The 27,606-nt window shown below is 46.2% G+C and overlaps 1 protein-coding gene across 12 annotated transcripts in view; it reads right to left on the bottom strand.

Moving 5' to 3' along the window:
• Positions 1-27,606, bottom strand: part of LOC110533651 (activator of transcription and developmental regulator AUTS2) — a 484,459-nt gene that overhangs the window by 13,035 nt on the left and 443,818 nt on the right. For 8 of the 12 annotated variants that reach the window (XM_021618068.2, XM_021618070.2, XM_036990070.1 and 5 more), the window contains 2 exons: positions 1,602-2,190; positions 324-619 (listed from right to left, as the gene is read on the bottom strand). In XM_021618068.2, the coding sequence (XP_021473743.2) occupies positions 324-619; positions 1,602-2,190 (885 nt within the window). Of the gene's footprint in view, positions 1-323; positions 620-1,601; positions 2,191-11,817; positions 12,076-27,606 lie in introns of those variants that run through there. The other 4 variants (XM_021618069.2, XM_021618074.2, XM_021618072.2 and 1 more) reach the window with 2 other exon arrangements.

The raw sequence follows: 27,606 nt of genomic DNA, 5'->3' as shown, positions 1-27,606 counted from the left end.
GGACACCTGTCTGCACCTACTGAACCATTATAGACAAAAATAGACGGCACATAGTGCAGCTATGTGTGGAATCCTTACCTGTCAGTCTCCATAAATTAGCACAAAGGTAACATTATGTAAGTCTCTGTCTCGCTCCCTGTCACAGTTCAATACGTCTAGGGCTCCACACGCACCTCTCTCACGCCACAGACGACCTGGCTTCTGCCACAACAGCCATGAGAATGTACAGCTTTGCTCTTCGCTGTCTGTGTATTGCGACAGCTGCTGTTGTGGTGCAGTTCTCCTGCCTGTCCACATGGGGGCAGCCTGGTATATGTGCCTACCTGAATAGGGCGTCCCAGCGGCGGGGTGTCCTCCGGGGACTGGCAGGGTGCTAGACGTCAGTGGCGGAGGTGGGGGCAAGGCTGGTGGAGGCGCAAACATATTGGGGTGGTGGGGGTGTGGCGAGGACTGCAGGGCGGGGGGGAAACCGTGGGGAGCGATCTGATTGGCTGGGTGAGGCAGGGGGAAGGCCGTGGCTGCAGTGGCGGAACCGGATGGTGGGAGATGGGGTAGGTGTGGGGACGGACCAGCAGGGCCGTGGGGCTTGGTACCGCCCGGGGTACTACTCCGACTGCTGCTAGAGAGATAGGACGGACAAGGGGACAGAGAGAAAGAGGGATTTTGTTTTTTACATTCCCATCTAAATCAGCTTCCCCACATGTACGCACATAGTAGATACGCTCTGACAGAAAGGTTTTACATCGCATTTCCCTCAAGAGACTTTTCTCTGAATCTCAGGATGTATCAAAACTTTACCTTCAAAACACCCTCAGATGCCAATGACCATCACTGGCAAACATTATAGAACAGCATCTGTGTTCAAACATTTCTGTAGTTAAGCAGCTCCAGAGGTACATGCAGAAAAAAGGAAGGCAGCGAGCCTTGTGTTGTGTGTGTGGATTTGTCTCTCTGAGACTCAGAGTCATGTAGCAGTAACTTAACAAGCTAAGCCCCAAAGCTCATTTGCAGCTGCCGCCTGTCTCTGTAACCACCCCGTGATTATTCACAGTCTGCCAGATCCGTTGGCACACTGACTGACACACTGGCACTCTGGCAGAGGGAGTCAGACACAGAGCCAGCTCCTCCCTCAGAGGGAGAGCCTTCCCTGGGACTGGGGCTAACTGGGACTCTGGGGGAGCTATCCTGGAGCTCTGAATTAATGCTCAGTGCTCGACTATCGGTAATGGAACAGCTAGCTGATTAATAGAGATGGGTAGAGAGCTGGAGGCTCCTTAGCAGCAGATGACAATGTGGGTGGTTAAACAATCCAAGGCACTTATCGCTCAGCTGGACTGGCGGTGGTTTTCCCACCCTGGTGAGAATCAGTGATGTTGTCTGGCTAGGGGGGTTTCACCTCAATGCTAATTCAAGGCTTGTTCTTGCCAATCATTTATATGCTGATATAAGATCAGAGTTTGAATACTTTAAGAGGGTCTGAAAGGGTCTTCCCGTTACATTACTCAATATCAAAACCGCACACAAACAAAAGATTACATCAATTTACTGGAGCTTAAACAGGCCTACATATCTTGGTGTAAACAGAGTGTGTTGGGACTCACCTGAGGCCGTTAAGGCTAAGGCTGCTGCTGTAGGCAGATAGGGGGCGAGGGTGGGCCCCACAGTGTGAGGGGAGGCGTTGAGGCCCGGCCTGGCTCTGGCTGGGGTGGTGGGACAGTAGGGCGGGGTGTGGGTGCAGACTGGGCGGAGGCCGGGGGTGGGACAGTGGCTCAGGCTGGCGCTGGGGCCGGGACAGGGACTCAGGCTGGTGCTGGGGCCTGGGCGGGGGGGCCTGCGAAGGCTCTGGTCCCTGAGCGAGAGGCAGGGCTGCGGGGATCTGAGGCCTGAGAGAAGCCTCTGAGCGTGGGGGCTGGTGGACCGGGGCCTGTGCCAGAAGGGGGCCGGGGAGAGAGGGCTGGGCCTGGGAGGTGGGTAGGGACAGAGGCAGGGGCCGAGGGCGGCCAGACGTATAGGGCTGCGGGGGTAGCGGCTGCTTGGGGGCACTGGGAGCGGGGGGAGGCACAGGGACGTCCTTGCAGCTCTCCTGGCTCTTCTCCTGGCTGCGCTCTAGGCCTGACACCTTGGGGAGGCCCAGGCCGCCACGCTCCTGGATGTCATTGGTGGACAGCGCATCGACGCTGAAATCTGGAACTGTTGACAGGGAGAGGAAACACAAATATATGGACTTGTCAGTACTTCAGTCACAGTTCATATTGAATCACAGGCTGCTCACTCCAACAAATAATAACTGGTAAGTACCTCAAAACAATACACACAAAAACTGCTTATTTCTACAGGACAGTCCACTGATAAAGTCCATTGATGGTACTATATACAGTATGCAAGACCTAAACAGAGCCCCTCTACAGTGTTTGTGCATGGCCGGTGGGTCCTACTCAGACAGACATTGTGCTGTAGCATCAGCAGTCAACTCTCTATGAGCAAGAGCAGGAGCGGAGAGACTCATAGGGGATGACAGTGCATACACAACCAGTAATTAACACTTATCTCTGGACACACACACACACACACACACACAAATCTCTTCAGAGCTGTTGATTGGGCTGGTTCCCCAGAGCCGTGGCTGTGAGGCAGGCAGGCAGCCCTCTGGAGCACCATTATAGCAGGCTGAAGCCTCTGAGGTGGTTTCCTCTATAGTATTACTGCTAGGCTGGTCCCTGTGGGCCCCCGCCTCATAGAGGAAGAACCAGGGGCCCCAGCCTCATAGAGGAAGAACCAGGGGCCCTGGGGACCAGCCTAGCAGTAATACAACAGAGAGCTAGCCTACAGATAGAGAACAGACCACGCTTGAGCCCCAGCCTGCATCCCAGCCATCCTGCCTCTCTCTCAGGCTCCATACCGAGCCCCTCCATTAGCAGTAGAATGTTTAACAGGGATTTAAGCACCCATGCGACACCATCATTAGGGGTCAGGTCAGATAATGGCTGACCGGCACCAGATAGACCAGGGTGCCAATATCTATTATCTGCAGTAACAACTATTGACCACTGCTGCTTCCTGGAGAGCCGGGACAGGGCAAGACATCTGTCAGCTGGAGAACACAAGATACATTCTTCCCAGATGAAGCGTTTCCTTCTGCACTAGCACACTTTATCAGATCATTACACACAGCCTACACAATACCCACTGTACTAAATACAGGGGGGACATAAAGCAAGAAGCACAATCCTCCGCAAAATGTTTGATTCTAAAGGATCCGCAAGGCCAACTTAAAATTCCAGAAAGTTCCGTTTTCTGTAGTCTACTGTGGATAAAGCTTGTCCTAACTCACACCAATCAGTGTCTGTCTATCCTCAGACCAGATCCATGTTATTGTCCACGCCAATCTGCTCCACGCCATCACCATTCTACAGAGGCTCCTTCTAGATAGAAAACATCACTGGCTTAATAGATGGATGGATGGAGAGAGAGCTCCCAATTCTCCATCCATCCATTCCCCATTTCCTTCCCCCCTGAGGTCCCTGGGCTTGTTTTGAGAATGTGCTAACACGTTGAAAAGAAGGTGTCTCTTCTTCTCGTAATGAAGACTCCTGGGCCAGGAGGAGGAGAGGAGGAGATGTGTACATCTCCCACGAGGGGTAATTTGTCCTTTTCCTTGATCCCTGGAAACAAATACATACATCCCCCGCTGGTTCCTTTAAAGCCACAGCCCTGCTGTTTTCCTTTCCCAACAATCTTTCTTGTTTCTGTAGTAGTGGGGTTGTGGTGGTGGTTTATATCACATTAGGATGGGGAATAAATGACTGATGCCTGTTGGAGGTTAGAGGTGGTGAAGCCAGGGGCTAAATTTGAGGCTCAAGGGAAACTGAGGGGGTTAGAGTGGGGTCAGTCAGGGTGTGTGGGACCAAAAGGCTCCTTAACAGCTTCTACCCCCAAGCCATAAGACTGCTGAACAATTAATCAAATGGCCACCAGATTATTTACATTGACACCCCCCTCCAATTGTTTTTTTGTACACTGCTGCTACTCGCTGTTTATTATCTTCACCCCTACCTACATGTACAAATTACCTCGGCTAACCTGGAGGGACATTGACTCGGTACCGGTACTCTATGTATTTGGCCTCGTTATTGTTATTTTATTGTGTTACTTTTTATATATTTTTTACTTTCGTTTATTTGGTAAATATTTTCTTAACTCTTTCTTGAACTGCACTGTTGATTAAGGGCTTGGAAGTCAGCATTTCATGGTAAAGTCTACTCGGCACATGTGACCAATACAGTTTGATTTGATCTGTGTATGGCACAAAACAGAGAACACACTACTAGGAAAAAGTGTGAGTGAGGGGACTGGCATTTCAGTATTTATTTTAGCACTGATTGCTACAACAGCCTACATACAACCTGATATATCAAATGATTACACAATAATACACATCCACATTAATTTCAATATACACCTGTCCTTCAGCTATAAAATCCCTGTCACTATTCTCTCCCTCTCACCCTCCTCCTCCTCTCCCGTGTTGAGAGGGAGTCCAACCCCTGGAGACCATCCTGACAGATTTATAGGGGTAGAGACCTCTGGGACATCCCATTCCCAACACTCCGTCCATGTCCCCTTCTCCCCGTCTCTCTGTCCCATTCCTCACCTAAATAGCCCCATCACACATTCTTAACCCACACGTCATGCCTTCAACCACAGGATCCAATGGAGTCAGGGGTTCCATCGCATCAATCACACAAAACCAATGCAGCAAACAGCCTAGCTACACTACCGGTCAAAAGTTTTAGAACACCTACTCATTCAAGGGTTCTTCTTTATTTTTTACTATTTTCTTTGTACATTGTAGAATAATGTTGAAGACATAAAACTATGAAATAACACATATGGAATCATGTAGTAACCAAAAAAGTGTTATATTTAGATTTGTTTATTTGAGATTTGAGATTTTTCAAAAAGCCACCCTTTGCCTTGATAACAGCTTTGCACACTCTTAAGTTAATTAGTGGAATTTCTTTCCTTCATAATGCGTTTGAGCCAATCAGTTGTGTTGTGACATGGTAGCGGTGGTATGCAGAAGATAGCCCTATTTGGTAAAAGACCAAGTCCATACTTTGGCAAGAACAGCTCAAATAAGCAAAAAGAAATCAGTCCATCATTACTTTATGACATGAAGGTCAGTCAATGCAGAACATTTCAAGAACTCTGAAAGTTTCTTGAAGTGCAGTCGCAAAAACCATCAAGCGCTATGATGAAACTGGCTCTCATGAGGACCGCCGCAGGAATGGAAGACCCAGAGTTACCTCTGCTGCAGAGGATACGTTTATTAGAGTCACCAGCCTCAGAAATTGCAGCCCAAGTAAATGCTTCATAGAGTTTAACCTTTTTGGGATAGGGGGCAGCATTTTCACTTTTGGATGAATAGCGTGCCCAGAGTGAACTACCTCCTACTCTGTCCCAGATGCTAATATATGCATATTATTATTAGTATTGGATAGAAAACACTCCGAAGTTTCTAAAACTGTTTGAATGATGTCTGTGAGTATAACAGAACTCATATGGCAGGCGAAAACCTGAGAAAAATCCAACCAGGAAGTGAGACATCTGAGGTTTGTAGTTTTTCAAAGCTTGGCCTACCAAATACACATTGAGATATGGATAAAGTTGCACTTCCTACGGCTTCCACTAGATGTCAACCGTCTTTAGAAACTTGAATGAGGATTCTACTATAAAGGAGGGGCTCATGAGACCACTGAGTCAGTGGTCTGGCAGAGTGCCTTGGTGACGCGCGCTCCCGACAGAGTTACCTCTCGTTCCAGTGCTTTTCTGAAGACAAAGGAACTCTCTGGTTGGAACATTATTGATGTTTTATGTTAAAAACATCCTAAAGATTGATTCCATACATCGTTTGACATGTTTCTAAAGGACTGTAATGGAACTTTTTGAGTTATTGTCTGGATGAAGTGCCTGCGCCTCGTGAAGATGGATTACTGGGCTGAACACGCTAACAACAAGTGGCTATTTGGACATAAATGATGGAACTTCATGGAACAAATCAGTCATTTATTGTCGAACTGGGATTCCTGGGAGTGCCTTCTGATGATGATCATCAAAGGTAAGTGACTATTTATGGTGTTGTTTCTAACTTTGTTGACTCCAAAATGGCGGAAATTCCTCTGGCTGTTTTGGGTTCTGAGCGCCGTTCTCAGATTATGCTTTTTCCGTAAAGTTTTTTTGAAATCTGACACAGCGCTTGCATTAAGGAGAGGTCTATCTTTATTTCTCTGAATAACACTTGTATCTTTTTTCAATGTTTATTATGAGTATTTCTGCAAAATCACCGGATGTTTTGGAATCAAAACATTACTGCACGTAAGGCGCCAATGTAAACTGAGATTTTTGGATATAAATATGCACATTATCGAACAAAACATACATGTATTGTGTAACATGATGTCCTATGAGTGTCACCTGATGAAGATTATCAAAGGTTAGTGATTAATTTGATCTTTTTTTCTGCTTTTTGTGACTCCTATCTTTGGCTGGAAAAATGCCTGTGTGTTTTTTCGACTTGGCTATGACCTAACATATGTTATGTTGTGCTTTCGCTGTAAAGCATTTTTGAAATCGGATACAATGGGTAGATTAACAAGATGTTTATCTTTAATTTGCTGTATTGTACTTGTTAATGTATGAAAGTTACATATTTCTGATTTTTTTTTATTTATTTTGAATTAGCGGAATGTTGTTGAGGGATTCCGCTAGACGCTAGAAAGGTTAAGTAAAAGGCACATCTCAACATCAACTGTTCAGAGGAGACTGTGTGAATCAGACCTTCATGGTCGAAATGCTGCAAAGAAACCATCCTAAAGGACACCAATAATAAGAAGAGACTTGCTTGGGCCAAGAAACACCAGGAATTAACATTAGTTCTTTGGTCTGGAGTCCAAATTTGAGATTTTTGGTTCCAACCGCTGTGTCTTTGAGAGACGCGATGTGGGTGATCTCCACGCGTATTTCCCACCGTGAAGCATCGAGGAGGATGTGTTATGGTGTGGGGGTGCATTGCTGGTAACCATTTTGGCTACACAGCATTCTGCAGTGATACGCCATCCCATCTGGTTTGGGCTTAGTGGGACTATCATTTGTTTTTCAACAGGACAATGACCCAAAACACCTCCAGGCTGTGTAAATGTTATTTTACCAAGAAGGATAGTGGTTGTAGTGCTGCATCAGATGACCTGGCCTCCACAATGCCCCGACCTCAACCAAACTGAGATGGTTTGGGATGAGTTGGATCGCAGAGTGAAGGAAAAGCAGCCAACAAGTGCTCAGCATATGTGAGAACTCCTTCAAGACTGTTGGAAAAGCATTCCAGGTGAAGCTGGTTGAGAGAATTCCAAGAGTGTGCAAAGCTGTCATCAAGGCAAAGGGTGGCTATTTGAAGAATCTCAAATATAAAATATATTTTTATTTATTTATCACTCGTTTTGGTTACTACATGACTCCATATGTGTTATTTCATAGTTTTGATGTCTTCACTATTTATCCTACAATGTAGAAAATAGTAAAAAATTAAGAAAAACCCTTGAATGAGTAGGTGTTCTAAAACATTTGATCAGTAGTGCATGCTCTATCGAGCCCAAATGGCCGGATAGACTTCTTCACTGAGTCTGTTTCTCCGCTGGCCCGGGGATAACCTTGTCCCTGATCTGTTTGTGCTGTCTTGCCAACTCCTATGGCGTGACAATGACCATAAGAGTTGGCAAGACAGCACAAAACAGACCTGTCATCAGGCTAGCCTATGGGTGGGTTTTGGTCTGAGAGACACGGTGAGGAAGATGATGATGATGAGAGGGGAAGTGAAACTATGAGGCTATCTAGCCACTACCCAGACTCCATGATGCAAGATACAGGAGCCTCAGAGGAGACCAAACTGTCTGGCTTGCTCAGTGTCAAAATCCCAGTATGCAACAGTTATCGGAGGGTGAAATGTCTCGTTAGCAGCAGAAGCAGCCTATGTGCTCGAGTGATACTGAGCCCCTCATGGTTCACAGAGGACACAAAACATTCTCATTGAACAAAAATAACTGTAGAACACTTAGGCTTGGGTTCAAGACCAGGGTTAGGAAGCTTGAGGGAAGGTGATCATTTTAGTTAATTGACGTCAAAATGTTTTGTATGACAAACAAGATATATACAGTCTGACAGCTGTGTTGTGCTGACAGCTGTGCACCTGTTGAGGCAGAAGGAAACAGGTGCTACTGAGAGGAAACACACTGCCAGGAAATGTGGAGAAAAAACCAGCCAACCCTGGTTAACCACACCTTGTCAGAGAGAGAGAAAAAAAAGAGAGAGAGGGGGAGAGGGCGAGAGAGGGCAGAAAGTGATGCAACAGCAGTTAACCTGTGGCGGTTGCTGAACCATGTTGTCTGTTTGTCTTTTGGGGAGGGGAAACCTAAGAGGCAGCGGCCATAACTCTGCGGTTTCAGGTGGATGGTAAAAACACCCCACCCTGTGAGAACATCCTCTCTCGCCTCCTTTGGAAAAAGGTCAAAGTTGATCAAGGAAAGTGAAAGTGGATGGAAATGTGCTTGTTTGTAATGAGACAGTCCTTCTCCACTCACGTGTCATTACGTTTACAGGGGTATGTCCCAAAATAAATGTCTAAGCAAGACATTTTATAGATAAATCAATAAGTAGCATATTGTTTTTAAACGTGTGTATGTTTTTCTCCACTGACAAAACAAAAGCTGATTCAAAGGGGTGTGGTAGATACTCTTCTGCGGTAGGATACACGAGTATCCTCAATGGAAGGTGGCTATCGAGGAGGGGAGGACACTTCCGCTTGACTTTTAATGATATGACACACTCCTTGACCACATATCGACTTCCAGGTCACAGAGAGAGAACGGAGGATGGTCTTTTGCCCAAATGAGAATCTCCCCTCGACTCACTCCCTCTCTAGCTCTCACCTTTTTACTTCTCTCGCTCTATTCCCTTTATATATCTTCTCTTTCTCTCCATCTCTCTCTGTATGTATTTTATTTTTCTCTCTCTTGCCATCGTTAGCAGACTGTCTGTCTGTCTGTCTGTCTCTCTGTCTGTCTCTGTCTGTCTGTCTGTCTGTCTGTCTGTCTGTCTGTCTGTCTGTCTGTCTGTCTGTCTGTCTGTCTGTCTGTCTGTCTGTCTGTCTGTCTGTCTGTCTGTCTGTCTGTCTGTCTGTCACCATGCTTCAGGGGAAACATCTCTCTGCATCCTGCTTAGTGTTGCAGCCAACCAACCCAATGCTCCACAAAGGACTGCACTGCACTGAACTCAAGGCTCAGTTACAATCATAAGAAACAGATTCATACGGTCTAGACGTTATCGTGGGCGTTTTTTCTCTCTCTCTCTCCATTCCTCGCCTTCCAGTCGGACCCACAATTATACACTTAAACAATGGTGGTGTTGTTTCGAGAGCCTGCCGCTCTCTTTCCCCCGGCACCTTCCATTCCCACCCACGCCCCCGCTCTGCCTATCCCTGCTCTCCCCCTCCAAAACGGACAAATAAATCCAGGAGGCTGGCTGTTTCCTAAAGTCAAATCAATTAATGTACACACAGAGCTGAATACCACCGACTACAGTCCGGCCCTCCTCAAAGAGAAAATGACATCTTGTATTTGTCTATCTCTGTAAACATGAATTATAATCAGAGTCCCCCATGCCGAGGGGTCTGGGGAGAACTCTCACTACGCTAACTGTGTTTCCAGATGCACTCTGAATAAAACATGCCTTTTATTCTACTGCAGAAACACTATTCTATAAGCGGTTAGGCCACAGAGCAACCTCCGTTCAGGAAACAATTTAGCTCGTAAAGAAAGAAATAAGAAAGTAGCTTAACATTTGGCTTTGTATTTGGTTAGACAGCGAAAATTGGGTTTTCATTTACGTCTACCAAGTGTGTTAAATTGAGTGTCCTCATCCTCAGCTTTGTGGACTGGTGTCCCCCGTAGACCCTGAGTCAGTTAGTGAGAGTAGATGTGTTTATTTGTTTCTAATAAAGACTGTAGTCAGGCGAACGTCAGACATCTTTAACACACACACACACATACACGGCAGTCTCTATCTACAGCTTTCTCTCAGGATACTCTACTTCTTCACCATCTCTCCATCTCTCTTTCTCCAGAAAGACAAGGAAAAGGGAAAGCTCCAGTGTTCATATTAGCAGATGGCTGCTGAGCCCAACTCCCCCACTGAGTTCCCTGGTGCTCCTGAAGTACTCCACCATGGTAGAGTATAGGGAACCCTGGCGTCGCACCAGTCTGTCTGGTGGTGCCATGAGGGAACCTCCACGTCTGATGGGACATGGCCCACAATGCACCTCTCCAGAACTGAGAGAAGGCTCAGAGTCTGTGAAGAATGCAGTTTACTATGCTACACTTTGACTGCTGCTTTAAAGTCAGACAGATCACTCAAGTTTTTACAAGGCCAACCGCTGTAAGCTAAACGACCAGTGACTTGTACTTGTAATATCAATTTACTGAATAGCTAAAAGCTATGTCAGTAACCTTATCAGAAGGCAGTTGGTTGACCTCACCTCAGGGTTCATGCCAAAGCAGGCAGCCAGAGAATCCTGCAGACAGTATCATAACCTCAGGTTTAAAGACGTTAACAGCATTAGAGGGGGTGAGAGCTGTAACACTATGCCTCTGATCCCTGATATCTCTGATATCCATGTCTCAGTGTGTCCCAGAGCACCCTGCAGCTATGTGCACCCATCATCCAGGTATGCATGTCCTACATGCCCCAGATGGGGCCCCGCCACTGGGCCTGACACTGACGGAGGGTCCCCTGGCTGGCCCGGCTGTGCTGATTTACGTCAGCAGGGCTCTAAAAACAGGGCCAGAGGGGTGTGGGTTACACCCCGGGTCAGGAGGGCCAGGCTACATCCCGCTGGGGGACCAGAGCTGTTAACCGCAGGGGAATGGAAGTTAAACAGAAATAAAGCCGAGGGTAAGAGAGAGGACAGGAAAGCTATTCTGGATATGTGTCTTGGGGAAAGTGTTACACGTGTTGCGTTTCAGTGTGAATACAGACTCATGTATTCCTCGGTAGTAAGGCACACCCGGCATTAACGAACTGCAGCCATAGACAAACTGCAGCATTAACGAAAGCAGCCATAGAGCTGAAACTGTAGCTCATAATAGATCAATGTCATAAATGAAGAAATTAATGTAATGTACATGGATGAAATGTATGCATTAGTGAAAACATTTTGTGCACGTGTGTAGTATTAATGATATTATTTTGCGTGTGTGTGTGTGTGTGTGTGTGTGTGTGTGTGTGTGTGTGGTTGACCAATGGAGGGAGTTAACTGCCTCTGCTCTGATATATATATAGCTGTGATTCCCCTTGAGTTAGAAGGCAGCAGTACTCTAATATAATGGGTCTATTAACCCCATTGACTGTTGTTCTAAGCTCTTGTGACAGATGCGTGGCCATGTGAGAGGACCAGTGGCCTGAGGGGCTCAGAGGAGAAGACACTGCCAGATAAATGGAGGGAGGGTAAGAGAGAGAATGAGAGAGAGAAAAAAACATGGGAGAGACACTGCCAGATAGATGGAGGGAGGGAGAAGGAGAGAATCCAATATCGCTCCCCCCTAGCAAAAATATCGCAGCCTGGAAAGAGAAACTTAAGATGCCTTAGTTTTAGGTCAAATGCTCTCGCTATTTTGGCAATACGTCTCTGAATGTCATGCCAATTAAGCAATCAACTTGAATTGAAGAGAAACAGACAGAAAGGAGAAAGGAGAGACCAACCTGTTAACTCACCTTGCCAAATCATTTCTATTCTTCTTCCATTCACACATATAATCTCTTGACACAAACGATCAGTCTCAGTCTTCATCATCGTAATGCAGCCATTACCATTACCATTACCATTCCCAGGCCCTCTGAATCTCAGCCACCCACAGCTCAGCTCTGATTACACCAACTCATAATGGCTCTGGACTGTCTGTCTTTCCTATGGCTGACTGCCTGTCCGTTTCTCACTCCAGCAGCATGTGGGATATGTGCTGGCTCCACTGTTAGCCACTTTAACACCGCAGGCCTGAGTGAGCCCTAAGGGTGAGGACTGGGGGGGGGGGGGGGGTGAGGTAGGAGGACGCTAGGCTCGGTGGCAGTGGTGGGTATCTGGTTTCCAGGCCCAATGGTGAGGACAGTGTTCACCCTTTAGAGAACAAATCTTTATATATCCCATGGGAGATGAGGTCAGGCTATGGTTATGGGCACACTGTCACAGGTGGTGGTGCCCACATAGCATAGGGGGGGGGGGGCATCCCTAAGGGTTCAGAGCCAGAGAGGATTGGTTGTTCTCACACATAGAAATATAATGTCAAAACTCTGGGAATGGGAATGTCTGTTTAGTAATTATCTTTCTATGTTGTCACACACAGTATGGCCAGGCTGACAGGCCTACTGCAGCTTTGGCTGCCACTGTCACATTTCTCTATCGCCAACCTGTTGTGAAATAATAACACATAAGTGGATTACAGTGCTACTTACTGGCTGTCACAGTGGAGTAACACTACACCCCAACACAAGGCAGCTGTGGAGACAGAGAGAGTGTTGGACCTGGCAGCAAGGCAGCTGAGATGCCTCCTTTCAGGCCCTGATATATTTGCTAGTGATGGTAGGTGGCCCTATCCCTCTCTATCTCTCTCTGTAAACCCTGTATCTCTCCTGGGAGAGAGGAATTGCTAAGAGGCCTTCACCACCACGAACAGTCCAGTTCTGTCAGTCAGCGGTGGGCTTTACCTCTCTAGCCACGCGTGATGCTACTGTCACTCAGCTCATTCACAGCCTGGGCCCCAGAGACTGACACCGAGACTAAGACAGGACAATAGACCTCCATTACCACAAAGCAGTCTGAGGGACCACCCCCCCCACCCACCACAGAGATGTCCTTTCTTACCATTCTCACCATTACTTTAATCTCAGAATCTGCTGGTTGACCTTTACCACAAATGCTTTTTCAATGCCTAAACATGAGCAGTGAGGTGGTCTAGGAGTCTGTCATGTACTGTCAGGTGGTGTGTACATTCAAAGACATACACTTGAAAAAGGATTCTGAATTTTAACTTGCAACATATACTCTCGACACTAAGTAGATTCAGCTCCGGATTTCCCATGTTGAGTTAACAACTTAAGGTTAAGTATACAATAACATAATTTCTCCATTTCTGTCTCTCTCACATCTCTGACACACACACACACACACACACACACAGAAACCCTACCGGTCTACAGGTCCAACTGCCACCTCAGTCGTGTGCTTTGTCCTGCCATATGTCCTCTGTGTGTGGCTCTATTCTCTTATTTTCTGCAGGCAGGCAGACAGACAGACAGACAGACAGACAGACAGACAGGCTCCTTCAGCTCCATAGAGTCCCAATGGGGTCAGTTTAAACCCAGCAGGGCAGCTCGTACCACACACAGAACCACCCAGCCCAGCAGGTCATACCACACAGCCACGGGGTGACTGCTGTGTGTCCTTACAGCAGGACAGGGCTACTCTAGTGGGGCAGACGGCTCCCTCACTCTCTTTCTATCTGATGAGACGCTCCAGCATGCAGCAATGAGGGGCATTTAAGCTTGGCACGCCTGTGGTGTCGAGTAACAATCCCTAGTCCATCTAGTCCCCCCCACCCCTTCTACTCCTCCCTCTCTCTATCCTTCTCTCTCTCTGAGTGTCTTTATCCAGAGGGGTGTGAGAGTAATTGACTGGCTGCAATCAGGGGAGTGACAGCTCTACTTGACACATTGACACCACCTGATTTCTGTGGGAGGGAGATGGAGATGGAAAGAGAGAGACATACCCCTAGAGAGGCATCAGTCTAGCCCGCTCTGTTTAGAATGGTGGAAGGAAGGAGCTAACACTGGCAAAAAACACTGCTTCTATATCCTCAACGATTATGACTGGGGCTAAATATATCTTACATAAAATGTTATGTACAGTTGAAGTCGGAACTTTACAATCACCTCAGCCAAATACATTTAAACTCAGTTTTTCACAATTCCTGGCATTTAATCCTCGTAAAAATGTCCTGTTTTAGGTCAGTTTATTTTAAGAATGTGAAATGTCAGAATAACAGTAGTTTATTACAACTTGAATTTCTTTCATCACATTCGCAGTGGGTCAGAAGCTTACATACACTCAATTAGTATTTGGTAGCATTGCCTTTAAATTGTTTAACATGGGTCAAATGTTTTGGGTAGCCTTCTACAAGCTTCCCACAATAAGTTGGGTGAATTTTGGCACATTCCTCCTGACAGAGCTGGTGTAACTGAGTCAGGTTTGTAGGCATCCTTGCTCGCACACGCTTTTTCAGTTCTGCCCACACATTTTCGACAGGATTGAGGTCAGGTCTTTGTGATGGCCATTTCAATACCTTGACTTTGTTGTCCTTAAGCCGTTTTGCCAAGTATGGAAGTATGCTTGAGGTCATTGTCCATTTGGAAGACCCATTTGCGACCACGCTTGAACTTCCTGACTGATGTCTTGAGATGTTGCTTCAATATATCCACATCATTTTCATACCTCATGATGCCATCTATTTTGTGAAGTGCACCAGTCCCTCCTGCAGCAAAGCACCCCCACGATATGATGCTGCCACCCCCGTGGTTCACGGTTGGGATGGTGTTCTTGGGCTTGCAAGCTTCCCCCTTTTTCCTCCAAACATAACGATGGTCATTATGGCCAAACAGTTCTATTTGTGTTTCATCAGACCAGAGGACATTTCTCCCCAAAAATATTGCATACTATTGCTTGTACAGATGAGTGTGGTATCTTCAGATGTTTGGAAATTGCTCCCAAGGATGAACCAGACTTGTGGAGGTCTACAAAAAAAAAATGGAGGTCTTGGCTTGGTCTTTCTTTTAATTTTCCTATGATGTCAAGCAAAGAGGCACTGAGTTTGAAGGTAGGCCTTGAAATACATCCACAGGTACACCTCCAATTGACTCAAATGATGTCAATCAGAAGCTTCTAAAGCCATGACATAATATTCTGGAATTTTCCAAGCTGTTTGAAGACACAGTCAACTTAGTGTATGTAAACTTCTGTCCCATTGGAATTGTGATACAGTGAATTACAAGTGAAATAATCTGTCTGTAAACAAAAATGACTTGTGTCATGCACAAAGTAGATGGGGTCCAGCAAAATGAAGGCAGTTATATACAATAAAAAAAAACATGACATTAGATTTCACAACACATTAAGTGTGTGCCCTCAGGCCACGCCTCCCATAGTCTCTTGTGGACTTGTGGACTGTGAAGAGACCTCTGGTGGCATGTCTTGTGGGGTGTGCACAGGTGTCCAAGCTGTGTGCTAGTCATTTAGACATCTTGGTGCGTCAACATGTCAATACTTCTCACAAATACAAATAGTGACGAAGTCAATCTCTCCTCATTATTAATGTTAGCTCTCCATGTACATTTAAGGGCCTGTGTGTGTGTTGTGTGTGTAATGTGCTTTCTCATTACCCCGGGCTCAGGTTTCAGAGTGACTGGATTAACAGCACACCCAGGGTGCAAGAGGGCGAGCACACAAACCCTGGGCTGTTAATGGTCGTCCCTCTCCCCTCCCCTTCCCCCCATTGTGGCCTGCATGGCCCGCTGATGTGGCTGTAAATGTATCTATGTATCTATCTATCCACCAGCAGCACCTAAGGGAGGGAGGGAGGGAAGCCAAGGAATTGGGCCACCCCAATATCTCTCTCTCTTTCTCTCTCTCTCTCTCTCTCTCTCTCTCTCTCTCTCTCTCTCTCTCTCTCTCTCTCTCTCTCTCTCTCTCTCTCTCTCTCTCTCTCTCTCTCTCTCTCTCTCTAAGCCCGCACAACCATTTCCCCTTTTAAAAATAACACCACAAATTAGAGGCTAGGTGGCAGAGGTTGGGTTGGTGGGTGGGTGGGTGAAGTTTGATGATGATGAGCTCTGACTGTGTGATTGCTGCCTTCTGAGGCTGGAATGTGGGGCATTAGAAGAAGGGGTTCGGAGGGAGAGGAGAGGTGGGGGGGTTAGACCTGAGCTGTTTATTTGAACAGAGCTGAGCCGCCCAAACAGTCAGCTGCCTCGCTCTTCTCTCAACAAGCCCCTCGGCTTAGAGGGGGGACAACCCAATATCCCCCCTCTTGGACTGCGGCGGGCCCCCGGGGTAGGGTTACGTTATGGTGGGCCGGCAGAAGAAGGTTGAACAATGCAGCCTCTGTTGCCAGGGCTTCCTTCTCAGTCCTCACAGGGGGTGTGGGGTTCCAAATGGCCCCACTGGGCTGGCGGGCAGTGTCAGGTCTGGCCGGGGGATTCATTCATAACAACACTACATGGCAGAGAGAGAAAGGGGCTTCTGGGGTTATTGGGACTCGGGGAAGGGCCTCCGCCTCGCCTCGCTCTCCTCCACTTCACCTACACAGCCCAAGAGAAGCCCCAGAACAGCCCCAAAGAAGTAACAACAGTAAGAGCTAAAACAGACCAGGACCCAACACCGCTGCCACAGCCTGTTGGCTTTCCCTTTGAAAATGCCTCAAAAAAAGGCCCTTCTAAGATGTCGGCTTTACACAAAAACTTGACACATGGAATAAAGTGGGAACTCTAAAACCACAAAATCAAATAGTTCCTGCTAGGAACGGACTGAACCAAGTGGAGTAATCTTTAACAGATGCGACAATCCGTAGGATGTTGATGTGCTTCAGAAGGCTTATAAAAGCCTGGCCAGAGACGGAGAGGGAGAACCAATGGGCCTGCATGGTGATCAAATTGAACATTTCACAGTTCATTAGGCTTTGCTTATATCAAATGCACATGCTCAACTTTATTTTTCAATATATACACTGAGTGTGCAAAACATTAGGAATACCTTCCCTTTTGCTCTCAGGGCATGGACTCTACAAGGTGTCGAAAGCATTCCACAGGGATGCTGGCCCATGTTGACTCCAATGCTTCCCACAGTTGTATCAAGTTGGCTGGATGTCCTTTGGATGGTGGACCATTCTTGATGCACACGGGAAACATTTTGAGCGTGAAAAACCCAGCAGCGGTGCAGTTCTTGACACACTAAAACCGGTGCGCCTGGCACCTGCTACCATACCCCGTTCAAAGGCACTTCAATCTTTGGTCTTAACCCTCTGAAAGGTACACATACACAATCCATGTCTCAATTGTCTCAAGTCTTAAAAACCCTTCTTTAATAAACTGTCTCCTCTCTGCACCTACACTGATTTAAGTGACATCAATAAGGGATCATAGCTCTCACCTGGATTCACCTGGTCAGTTTATGCCATGGAAAGAGCAGGTGTTCTTAATGTTTTGTAAACTCAGTGTATTTAACTAAATTTACACACACACAAGCATAACCCACCACAAATGAAGCATGTCCTCTATGCCCTCGCTATGCCGACATCTCTCTCTTGCCCTGTGTAATGGTACACCAACAGCAGAGGGCGATGTTGCACTGGCCATTGAGACTAGGCTTAGGCGGCTACATCACTCACTATTATATCAGCCTAGCTCCACTCCCAACTCTTCAGCCATACTAATCTGGTGCGTCTTAATGAACCAACACTGGGACAAATGACAGCCAGACTGTGGTGGCTGGGGTAGTATTCATAGGAAGTGTACTGGAAACACATGTAGGCCTATTTGGGTCAGGTTTGAGCTGCTAACTAACAGCACTCTGTAGTCAGGTCTAATACGCCTGACCCTTGGGGCATTGGTTTGAACCCTGCATATTTATGAGGAGAGAAAAGAGAGTCAAAAAAAGATAACCTCTTCTCTTGGGGAGCAATTAAAGCCTTGCATTCATCAACCCGGGCCAGATTCCTCCTTCCTCTCTCTCTCTCTCCCTCTCTCACACCAGCCTGGGCACCAGCTGTGTGTGCCTTCAACTTTATCCTCCATCTCCAGAGTTCAGTGTTTACGGTTTCAGCCCGTAACCCTGCCCCCCCTCTGGGACCACAGTGGTGGAGAGGAGAGGGGCGGAGATGGGGTATACCACCCATGTGCTGTGCTTCCCCTTCAGACTGTTCACACCGGGTCCCCTACTGAAAAAGAACCCTCCATCTCAGAGCCCAGACGGTTGTGTGTAACGACAACATTGCCTGGTTTTCACTTCCTCTAGGTTGGTCTAAGCAGACTGGAGATCCCATGTCACTATGGGGACTAGGGGTATTGCCATCAGGTCTAATGTACCTCACACAGGAAACTGCTTCCACATGAAGGAAACCTGGCTGGCCAGACACAAAAAAACAAAAAAAAATGGTGTTTCTGTTTCTCTAAACTTCACACAGACTCCCTATGGAGCTCTCAGTACAATACAGCACTGATACATTTAGTAACATATTTACAGTGGGCCTACCCTCCCAACATCACAGTAATCAGTAGCAGAGCTCCAATACTGCTTCACACAACCCAGAGCACCACCGCCATCGCTGCTGCTGCCCTCAGGGTGAACCTCTTGACAGTAAAACAGTAATCTAACAGTAATCACAACCAGGGAATCTAATCCTGGTGTTAATCCCATCATGTTGAAGGATTTCAGTCTGCCAGGCTGAAGCCGCATGTCTGTGGAGCTCCAAGTAGCGTCCAGTCATCACATGTTTCCACATCCACATCTGCCTAGGAGTGATATAAAATAGCAGTGGTTAAGTTTCTTTGAAAGGGAGAAAGGTAGAATAAGACTAACAGGAGGATATATGCGGTTGAGGAGACAGGAGCGTCTAGTCTGCCCCTGGCCTTGGCTGGTATTGGTAAACAAATCCATCCATGCATTGACATGGTAACGAGGGTGGACTAGTCTCCTGACACACATACACAACTTGGCCACCATGGGGCCTCATTAGTATACGGACACGGACACGGACACGGACACACACGGACACACACACGGACACACACACACACACGGACACACACACACACGGACACACACACACACACACGGACACACACACACACGGACACACGGACACACACACACACACACACACACACACACACACACACACACACACACACACACACACACACACACACACACACACACACACACACACACACACACACACACACACACACACACACACCCCTTGCTAATGCCTACCACAGGGACCACTGACTGACACAGGCATAATTTATGGTGTGTTATCGTGCTAGGGGAATAAGCTGCTCTGGCCCTTAATAGAGCATGATCTGGAAGAAGAGTGGTTAATGTAACATCAGATCACTGGATGGATGCTGACCTGTTTGAGAGGGGGGGGGGGGGGGGGGTGACTGGGTTTCCCTTGTGACTGACAGCGTGGGTTTTCTGGATTCATCATCTCCACCAATCAGCAGCCTCCATCACACAAGCCTCACTGACACATCAACTCTGGAGATGGCTCATTTGAATGACCCAAAGAATGTTAATAGAGTTTCTATTTTTTGAATAAGCATGTATTTCCCATACATTTCCCATGTATTTCCATCCCCTACAATTACTGTATATGATATTTTGATCACGTGGACTGGGATATGTTCCGGGTTGCCTCTCAGTATAACATTGACACATACACTGACAACAACGCATCACCAGGGGCAAACTACCTGCCCTCCAGGACACCTACACCACCCGATGTCACAGGAAGGCCATAAAGATCATCAAGGACAACAACCACCCGAGCCACTGCCTGTTCACCCCGCTATCATCCAGAAGGCGAGGTCAGTACAGGTGCATCAAAGCTGGGACCGAGAGACTGAAAAACAGCTTCTATCTCAAGGCCATCAGACTGTTAAACAGCCACCACTAACATTGAGTGGCTGCTGCCAACACACTGACTCAACTCCAGCCACTTTAATAATGGGAATTGATGGGAAATGATGTAAAATATATCACTAGCCACTTTAAACAATGCTACCTAATATAATGTTTACATACCCTACATTATTCATCTCATATGTATATACTGTACTCTATATCATCTACTGCATCTTTATGTAATACATGTATCACTAGCCACTTGAACTATGCCACTTTGTTTACATACTCATCTCATATGTATATACTGCACCCAATACCATCTACTGTATCTTGCCTATGCCGCTCTGTATCATCACTCATTCATATATCTTTATGTACATATTCTTTATCCCCTTACACTTGTGTCTATAAGGTAGTAGTTTTGAAATTGTTAGCTAGATTACTTGTTGGTTATTACTGCATTGTCGGAACTAGAAGCACAAGCATTTTGCTACACTCGCATTAACATCTGCTAACCATGTGTATGTGACAAATAAAATTTGATTTGATTTGACACGGTGACTGAGTTCATCGGGAAGTGTATAGGGGATGTTGTTTCCATTATGACGATTAAAACCTATCCAAACCAAAAAACAAAAGGATAGATGGCAGCATTTGCAAAAAACTGAAAGCGCGAACCATCGCATTTAACCACGGAAAGGTGACTGGGAATATGGTTGAATACAAACAGTCCAGTTATGCCCTCTTTAAGGCAATCAAACAGGCAACACGTCAGTACAGGGATAAAGTGGAGTTGCAATTCAATGGCTCAGACACGAGACGTATGTGGCAGGGACTCCAGATAATCACGGATTATAAATAGAAAACAAGCCACATCGCGGACACTGATGTCTTGCTCCTGGACAAGCTAAACACCTTCTACGTCTGCTTTGAGGATAACACAGTGCCACCGACACGGGTCGCTCCCGAGGACTGTATACTCTCGTTCTCTGTGGCCGACGTCAGTAAGACATTTAGGAGTGTTAACGATCCTAAGGCTGCCGGCTCAGGCAGCATCCCTAGCCCCGTCCTCAGAGCATGCGCAGACCAGCTGGCTGGAGTGTTTACAGACATATTCAATCTTTCCCTATGCCAGTCTGCTGTCCCCACTTGCTTCAATATGTCCACTATTATTCCTGTACCCAAAAAGCGAATGTAACTGAACTAAATGACTATAGCCCTGTAGCACTCACTTGTCATCATGAAGTGCTTTGAGAGGCTAGTTAAGGATCATATCACCTCAACCTTACCTGACACCCTAGACCCACTGAAATTTAAATACCGCCCCAAAAGATCCACTGACGATGCAATCGCCATAGCACTGCACACTGCCGTATCCCATCTGGACAAGAGGAATACCTATGTAGGAATGCTGTTAATTGATTACAGCTCAGCCTTCAACAACATAGTACTCTCCAAGCTCAACATTAAGCTCAACATTAAGCTCGGGCCCCTGTGTCTGAACCCCGCCCTGTGCAACTGGGTCCTGGACTTCCTGACGAGCTGCCCCCAGGTGGTGAAGGTAGGCAACAACACCTCCACTACGCTGATCCACAACACAGGGGCCCCACAAGGGTGCGTGCTCAGCCCCGTCGTGTACTCCCTGTTCACCCACGACTGCGTGTCCACGCAAGCCTCCATTTCAATCATCAAGTTTGCAGACGACACAACAGTTGTAGGCCTGATTACCAACAATGACGAGACAGTCTACAGGGAGGAGGTGAGAGCCTCTTCTCCCTCAATCTCAACAAAACGAAGGAGTTGATCGTGGACTTCAGGAGACAGCAGCGGGAGCACGCCCCCATCCACATTGACAGTCCACAGTGGAGAAGGTGAAAAGCTTCAAGTTCCTCGGCGTACACATCCCTGACAATCTGAAATGGTCCACTCACACAGACAGTGTGGTGAAGAAGGCGCAACAGCGGAGGCTGAATAAATTTGGCTTGGCCCCTAAGATCATCACAAACTTTTACAGATGCATCATTGGGAGCATCTTGTCGGGTTATATCACTGCACTGTCCGCAACCACAGGGCTCTCCAGGGGGTGGTGTGGTCAGCCCAACACATCACTGGGGAACACTCCCTACCCTCCAGGACATCTACAGCACCCGGGGTCACAGGAAGGCCAAGAAGATCATCAAAGACCTCAGCCACCGAGCCACGGCATGTTCACCCCGCTATCTTCCAGAAGGTGAGGTCAGGTCAGGTGCATCAAAGGAGAAGGTGATTCACTCAATCCAACCAGGAGACTGGGTGTGGACCCAGTCCCTGAGGAGAATAGACGGGAAGCAGCCCCATTGGGAAGGCCCATACCAGGTTCTGTTAAACCACTGCCTTTAGAATAGCTGAGAGAGTCACTTGGGTCCACGTTAGCCACTGCAAGAAGGTATGTACACATATAGGCACCGTTGATCACACACAGAGTTAGGAGAAGAACCGAGTACCAACAGGGTCCGGGGGTTACCTCCTTAACGAAGATTTGCTATCCCGACCGTTCATCACTGTGGGTGATCCTAGAAGTGTGAGTATGGGGTGGTACCTAGCAGACAGACTAAGGGCAGGAGAGGGTTGGTGGTTTTTGGGAAGAGTAGGGGCTCTGAGCTGCATCCTAGTCTTGGAAACCTCTCTGATACATCCAGATCCACCACCTGCCGATACTAATTATAGGACGCCATTGTCTTTGATAAGAAGTAAAATATTAACTATATAACACACTGATGAGTGACTTACAGAATAAGGAGTCAAAGAAGATCAAGATGTAGGATTTAAGGTAAACATTAAACAATTCCCTAGGAAAGCAAATAACTTTACAGGGATTGGGTTGTCCAGATTGAAGTACTCGGTCAACCCACCTCAGGTCACTTTAACTCCTGATGAGTACCAGTGTTATAGATACAAGAGTGGCACTGAGAACTTAGATGATTCTAATGGCTGAAAGGTAATCGTTAATGTGACTGACTTAGGTTTGGAAGTACAGGAGAAGATTCTTAACCTCACAGCACCTAGAACTGGTGTAGGGTGGGCTCGTACCAGCAAAGGACGCATACGACAGAAACTATCAAAAAGGGTGGTTATTGGTCCAACCAGTTTGAGTTAGTCATCAGAGGCCAGTTATAGGAGACTAAAGTAGGCACAGGAGGAGTTTTGACCAGGATGGGAGTAGCTTTGTCTAGATGGATGTTATTGGCATCCTCAGGGAAGTTACAGATTAATACAAAGCTATGAATCAAATAGGTGAAGACTTTACCACTACGTTCTTTTGGTGGTTGACAATAAATAAAAATGTGGATTAGATTAATGACCTCTATTATAATCAACAGAGATTTGTGAATGATACTGGGGATGCAGTAAAGGGGTTCTCTGACCAATTATCCGCCACCTCCCTCATGACCTGGTAAAATAGACTGACTCTTGATATGTTCATTGGCAGAAAAGGGTGGGGTAGGTAGAATGATTGGGGTTCATTGATGTACGTTTATTTTTTAATAACACAGCTCCAGACGGATCAGTGACCAAGGCCCTGGCTGGTTTATCCACATTAGCTCACGAATTAGCAGAGAACTCTGGGGTGGATAATTATCTAACAAATTGGTTGGACAGTATGTTTGGGAAATGGAAAAATGTCATAATCACTGTGTTGAGGGCAACTTTCACCTGTATGAATGTTTTGGTTCTGTGTGGATGCTGTTTGGTCCCATGTGTGAGAGGTTTGATCACCAGGACTCTGGAGAGGTCAATGACGCAACAGATGGTGAGGTACGGACCGATTCCAAGCTCTGACCAGTGGGGTGACGAATACAGAGCTCCAGGCCTAGAAGAAGGCTTTGTTTCTTTTAACTACGAGGAGCCAATGTGGGACAATTGTTTATGTTTAGACTGTTTTTTAGGAAGATTTGTAATAAGCATCCTAACAGGAAGAGTTATAATTGGATTGGCATAGAACAGTCATTGATGAATATCGAATGTACATACATGTATTGGTTTGGATTATTCTTGTACACCATTTATGTTTCCATATAGTGTTTGATGTCTCAGTGTGTATTATTTAGTCATTAAGGGTGGATTGATAATGGAATTTCTATGTTTAAATTAATGATTAGAATATTCCACCCTGAAACCATATAACTGTATGAAATTGATTAAAATCATAAAATTATTGTTAATGATGTGTGTCGTTTTAGTCAGTAAAAGTATAATTAATGATGTGTGTAGTTTTAGTCAGAATTAGGGTAAAACAATATATCTGTACAATATATCTTTATAGTATCTTAAACACAGACTGTCTGAGCAAAATTCGGTGCTGAAACCTCGCTAGGCTGGGAGATTTGGGAGAGGGCAGGGAGTACTTCTCACGGTCCCCCTAATCTTGGGGGAGGACAGGGAGTGCTTCTCACGGTCTCCCTAATCTTTGTCGGCTGGGTAGTGATTCAGTATGTGCGGAGGATACCTACTGTTTGTGTGTGAAGGTATGTGCGTAAGGAGCCTGTATAAAATGGATGGTTTTGTACAACGGACTAGGATGTCCTCATGAATAAACATTTTGTCTATTGTAGCTGTGACTCTGTCTGTTTCATTCAACCATAATCTTACAAATTCTGGGTTGCAGACTGAGCAGTGTAATTGAAGTTCAGAGGAAATCAAAGACGTACCTACAGCCCGGGAGTTACCCAGGGACCTTGACTCCCTCATAGCCTTTACTATAAGAATTGATGGGCACCTACGGGAACGCAGGAGGTCTGGTCTCAGCTACACTCGCTCGTCCATGGTTTCTCCCTTGTCTCTGAAGAACCCCGGAAGTCCCCAACGCCTGCATTCCCGAGAGAATCTGAAATTCCCCGAGCTCCCTTCAAGGATCATCGGGGACTCTTTTACTCCTGTGCCCATGCAACTGGGCAGGGCTAGATTGTCTCCTAGTGAATGTTTACGCAGGCTGAGCTCCAACAGTTGTCTGTATTGTGGTACTACAGGATGTTACATAGCCACCTGTCCAGTAAAAAAACAGTCAGTACGCTGGTGGGCCATACAGGGAGTCTCCAAACATAGTCTCCGATCGGGGTCGTCCAGGTTCTGGAAGGCATTCTGCACCCTCATTGGGGCATCGGCCAGCCTGTCCTCTGAGTTTCATCCCCAGTCTAACGGACAATCAGAGCGAGCCAATCAGGACCTGGAGACTACTTTTCGCTGCCTCATCTCTGCCAACCCCATCACCTGGAGCCAGCAACTTGTGTGGGTGCAGTACGCCATTATACCAGAGTATAATGTTCTAAATCCATTATAGTATCCATATCACAAACAATCTACAAACTCTAGAATCACAGTTTACTCTGTTCATGTCCAAAGTCCACACTCACTTACGAAGCCAAGCCTAACATCAGCACCAATGTCCTTGTAACCAAACTACTGTACACCAGTTGAGTAGAAAGCTTGGCAATTGGGGGAAACAGAGACTAAGGGGGGTATAGAGAAATGCTGGCTTCTCTTCAATCCCACCACACTTACCATCCACGCAAACATCTCCCAGGGGCGGACAGACAGGGGAAGACTGAAGGGTTTTAACTTTGATCACTGAAGTGTGGCCCTTTCAAATGTTTGTGTTTGAGAAGGTAGCCTTTAATTTGGCCTGCAATGGGTTGCAGGCTGTCTGGTTTAGCCAGAGAACAAACCCTCAGTGACCTCTTTGTGTCAGGAGAGGTAGAGGACGAGGGATTAGGGAAGGAGAAGTGTCAGACTGGAACGCTGTGTGTGTTTCTATACACCACCACCCCCCAGACCCAGGAACTGCTCCACCACTGAGGTCATGACAGGTGCAGCACATTCATTACACTAGGGTACAAAGCCTGCCGTACATGGGGAAATAGTACACTACTGTTCATTTCACTGGTTCATATTAGTATAAATATAGATATAGTGGTAGAGGATTAATATCCCATTGCTTATATGATTATAACAGGGCTTTTAAGATTATAACAAGTTTGTTATTATGAACACATTTTATTTATACCAGTATTTTGAAAGTAAAACAGAAAGAACAGTGATATTGTCAACATCTCTTCCTGTCTGTCTCTCTCTCACTGCACACACACCCAGCCAATGCATCACTCTATAGGCTTTGAGAGAGAGAGAGAGAGAGAGAGAGAGAGAGAGAGAAAGAAAGAAAGAAAGAAAGAAAGAAAGAAAGAAAGAAAGAAAGAAAGAAAAGAAAGAAAGGAGGGTAGCCATTGTCTGCAGCAGTAAATCAGCCACTAGTGATTTGTTAACCTTTGTGTGGCCATATGTCAGCAGATGAGGCATGGTTGGAGTGGCTCCTTTCATGGCCCTGAATTATAGCCTCTCTTTACCCTGCAGCCACGGGCACGGAGGAGAGGAGGGAGACAACTTACCTCCACACACACAGAACAGGATATTGAGCTAACCTATACATCCATTGTCACACATTAAACAACCCTGGTTGGAGACAGATCCTCGCTAAATATACATACCACCAAGGAGAGATCTTTGGAAGGGGGAATAAACCTGGTATTAGAGGTACAGTGGGGTCCGAAATCATTGACACCTATGATAAAGATGAGCAATAATGTCTGTATAAAATAAATAATTCAAATACTGAGCTATATTTTATTCCCAAAAAAAGGGAAAATAATATAATTTTATACTAAGGCAAATGCTCAGAGAAAGAGATTTTATTGAACAAGTAATTTAAAAAATACATTGTTGAATGAAGTAGTCAAAAGTTTAGTACTGGTCCCATATTTCTAGCACGCTATGACAACATCAAAGTTTGTGACTCTACAAACTTGTTGGATGCATTTGCAGTTTGTTTTGGTAGTGTTTTCGATTATTTTGTGCTTAATATAAATGAATGCTAAATAATTGATTGTGTCATTTGAGTCACTTTTATTGTAAATAAGAATAGAATATGTTTCTAAACACTTCTAGATGAATGTGGCTACCATGATTATGGATAATCCTGAATGAATCCTGAAATATAATGAGTAAGAAAGTTAGAGGGTCAAAGATCATACCCCTAAGACGCGCCAACCTCCCCTGTTATTGGTAATGGGGCTGCAGGTAGCCTAGTGGTTAGAGCATTGGACTTGTAACTGAAAGGTTGCAAAATCGAATCCCTGAGCAGACAAGGTAAAAATCTGAGGCTTTAGGGTATGATCTTTGACCCTCTGTAATTCTCACTCATCATTATTTACGATTGAAGGGTGTCAATAATTCTGACCCCTACCTTTTTGAGAGTCAATTGTATTAGCATAAAATAATATAATTGCCCCAAAATGTTTTACTTATAAAAATTTACTGAATAAATGTATAAACACAACATGCAACAATTTTTTAATTTTCTATTTATTTAAATTTGACCCCCTTTTCGTGGTATCCAATTGTTAGTAGTTACTATCTTGTCTCATCGCTACAACTCCCGTACAGGCTCGGGAGAGACGAAGGTCGAAAGCCATGCGTCCTCCGAAACACAACCCAACCAAGCTGCACTGCTTCTTAACACAACGCGCATCCAACCCGGAAGCCAGCTGCACCTGGTGACCTGGTTAGCGCGCACTGTGCCCGGCCCGCCACAGGAGTCGCTAGTGCGCGATGAGACAAGGATATCCCTACCGGCCAAGCCCTCCCTAACCCGGACGACGCTAGGCAAATTGTGCGTTGCCCCATGGAACTCCCGGTCGCGGCCGGCTGCGACAGAGCCTGGGCTCAAACCCAGAGTCTCTGTTGGCACAGCTAGCACTGCGATGCAGTGCCCTAGACCACTGCACCACCCGGGAGGCCCC

Source organism: Oncorhynchus mykiss, chromosome 10 (assembly GCF_013265735.2).
Source record: "Oncorhynchus mykiss isolate Arlee chromosome 10, USDA_OmykA_1.1, whole genome shotgun sequence".
Classification (NCBI taxonomy): Eukaryota; Metazoa; Chordata; class Actinopteri; order Salmoniformes; family Salmonidae; genus Oncorhynchus; species Oncorhynchus mykiss.
This window is presented reverse-complemented; position numbering and strand designations above follow the sequence as displayed.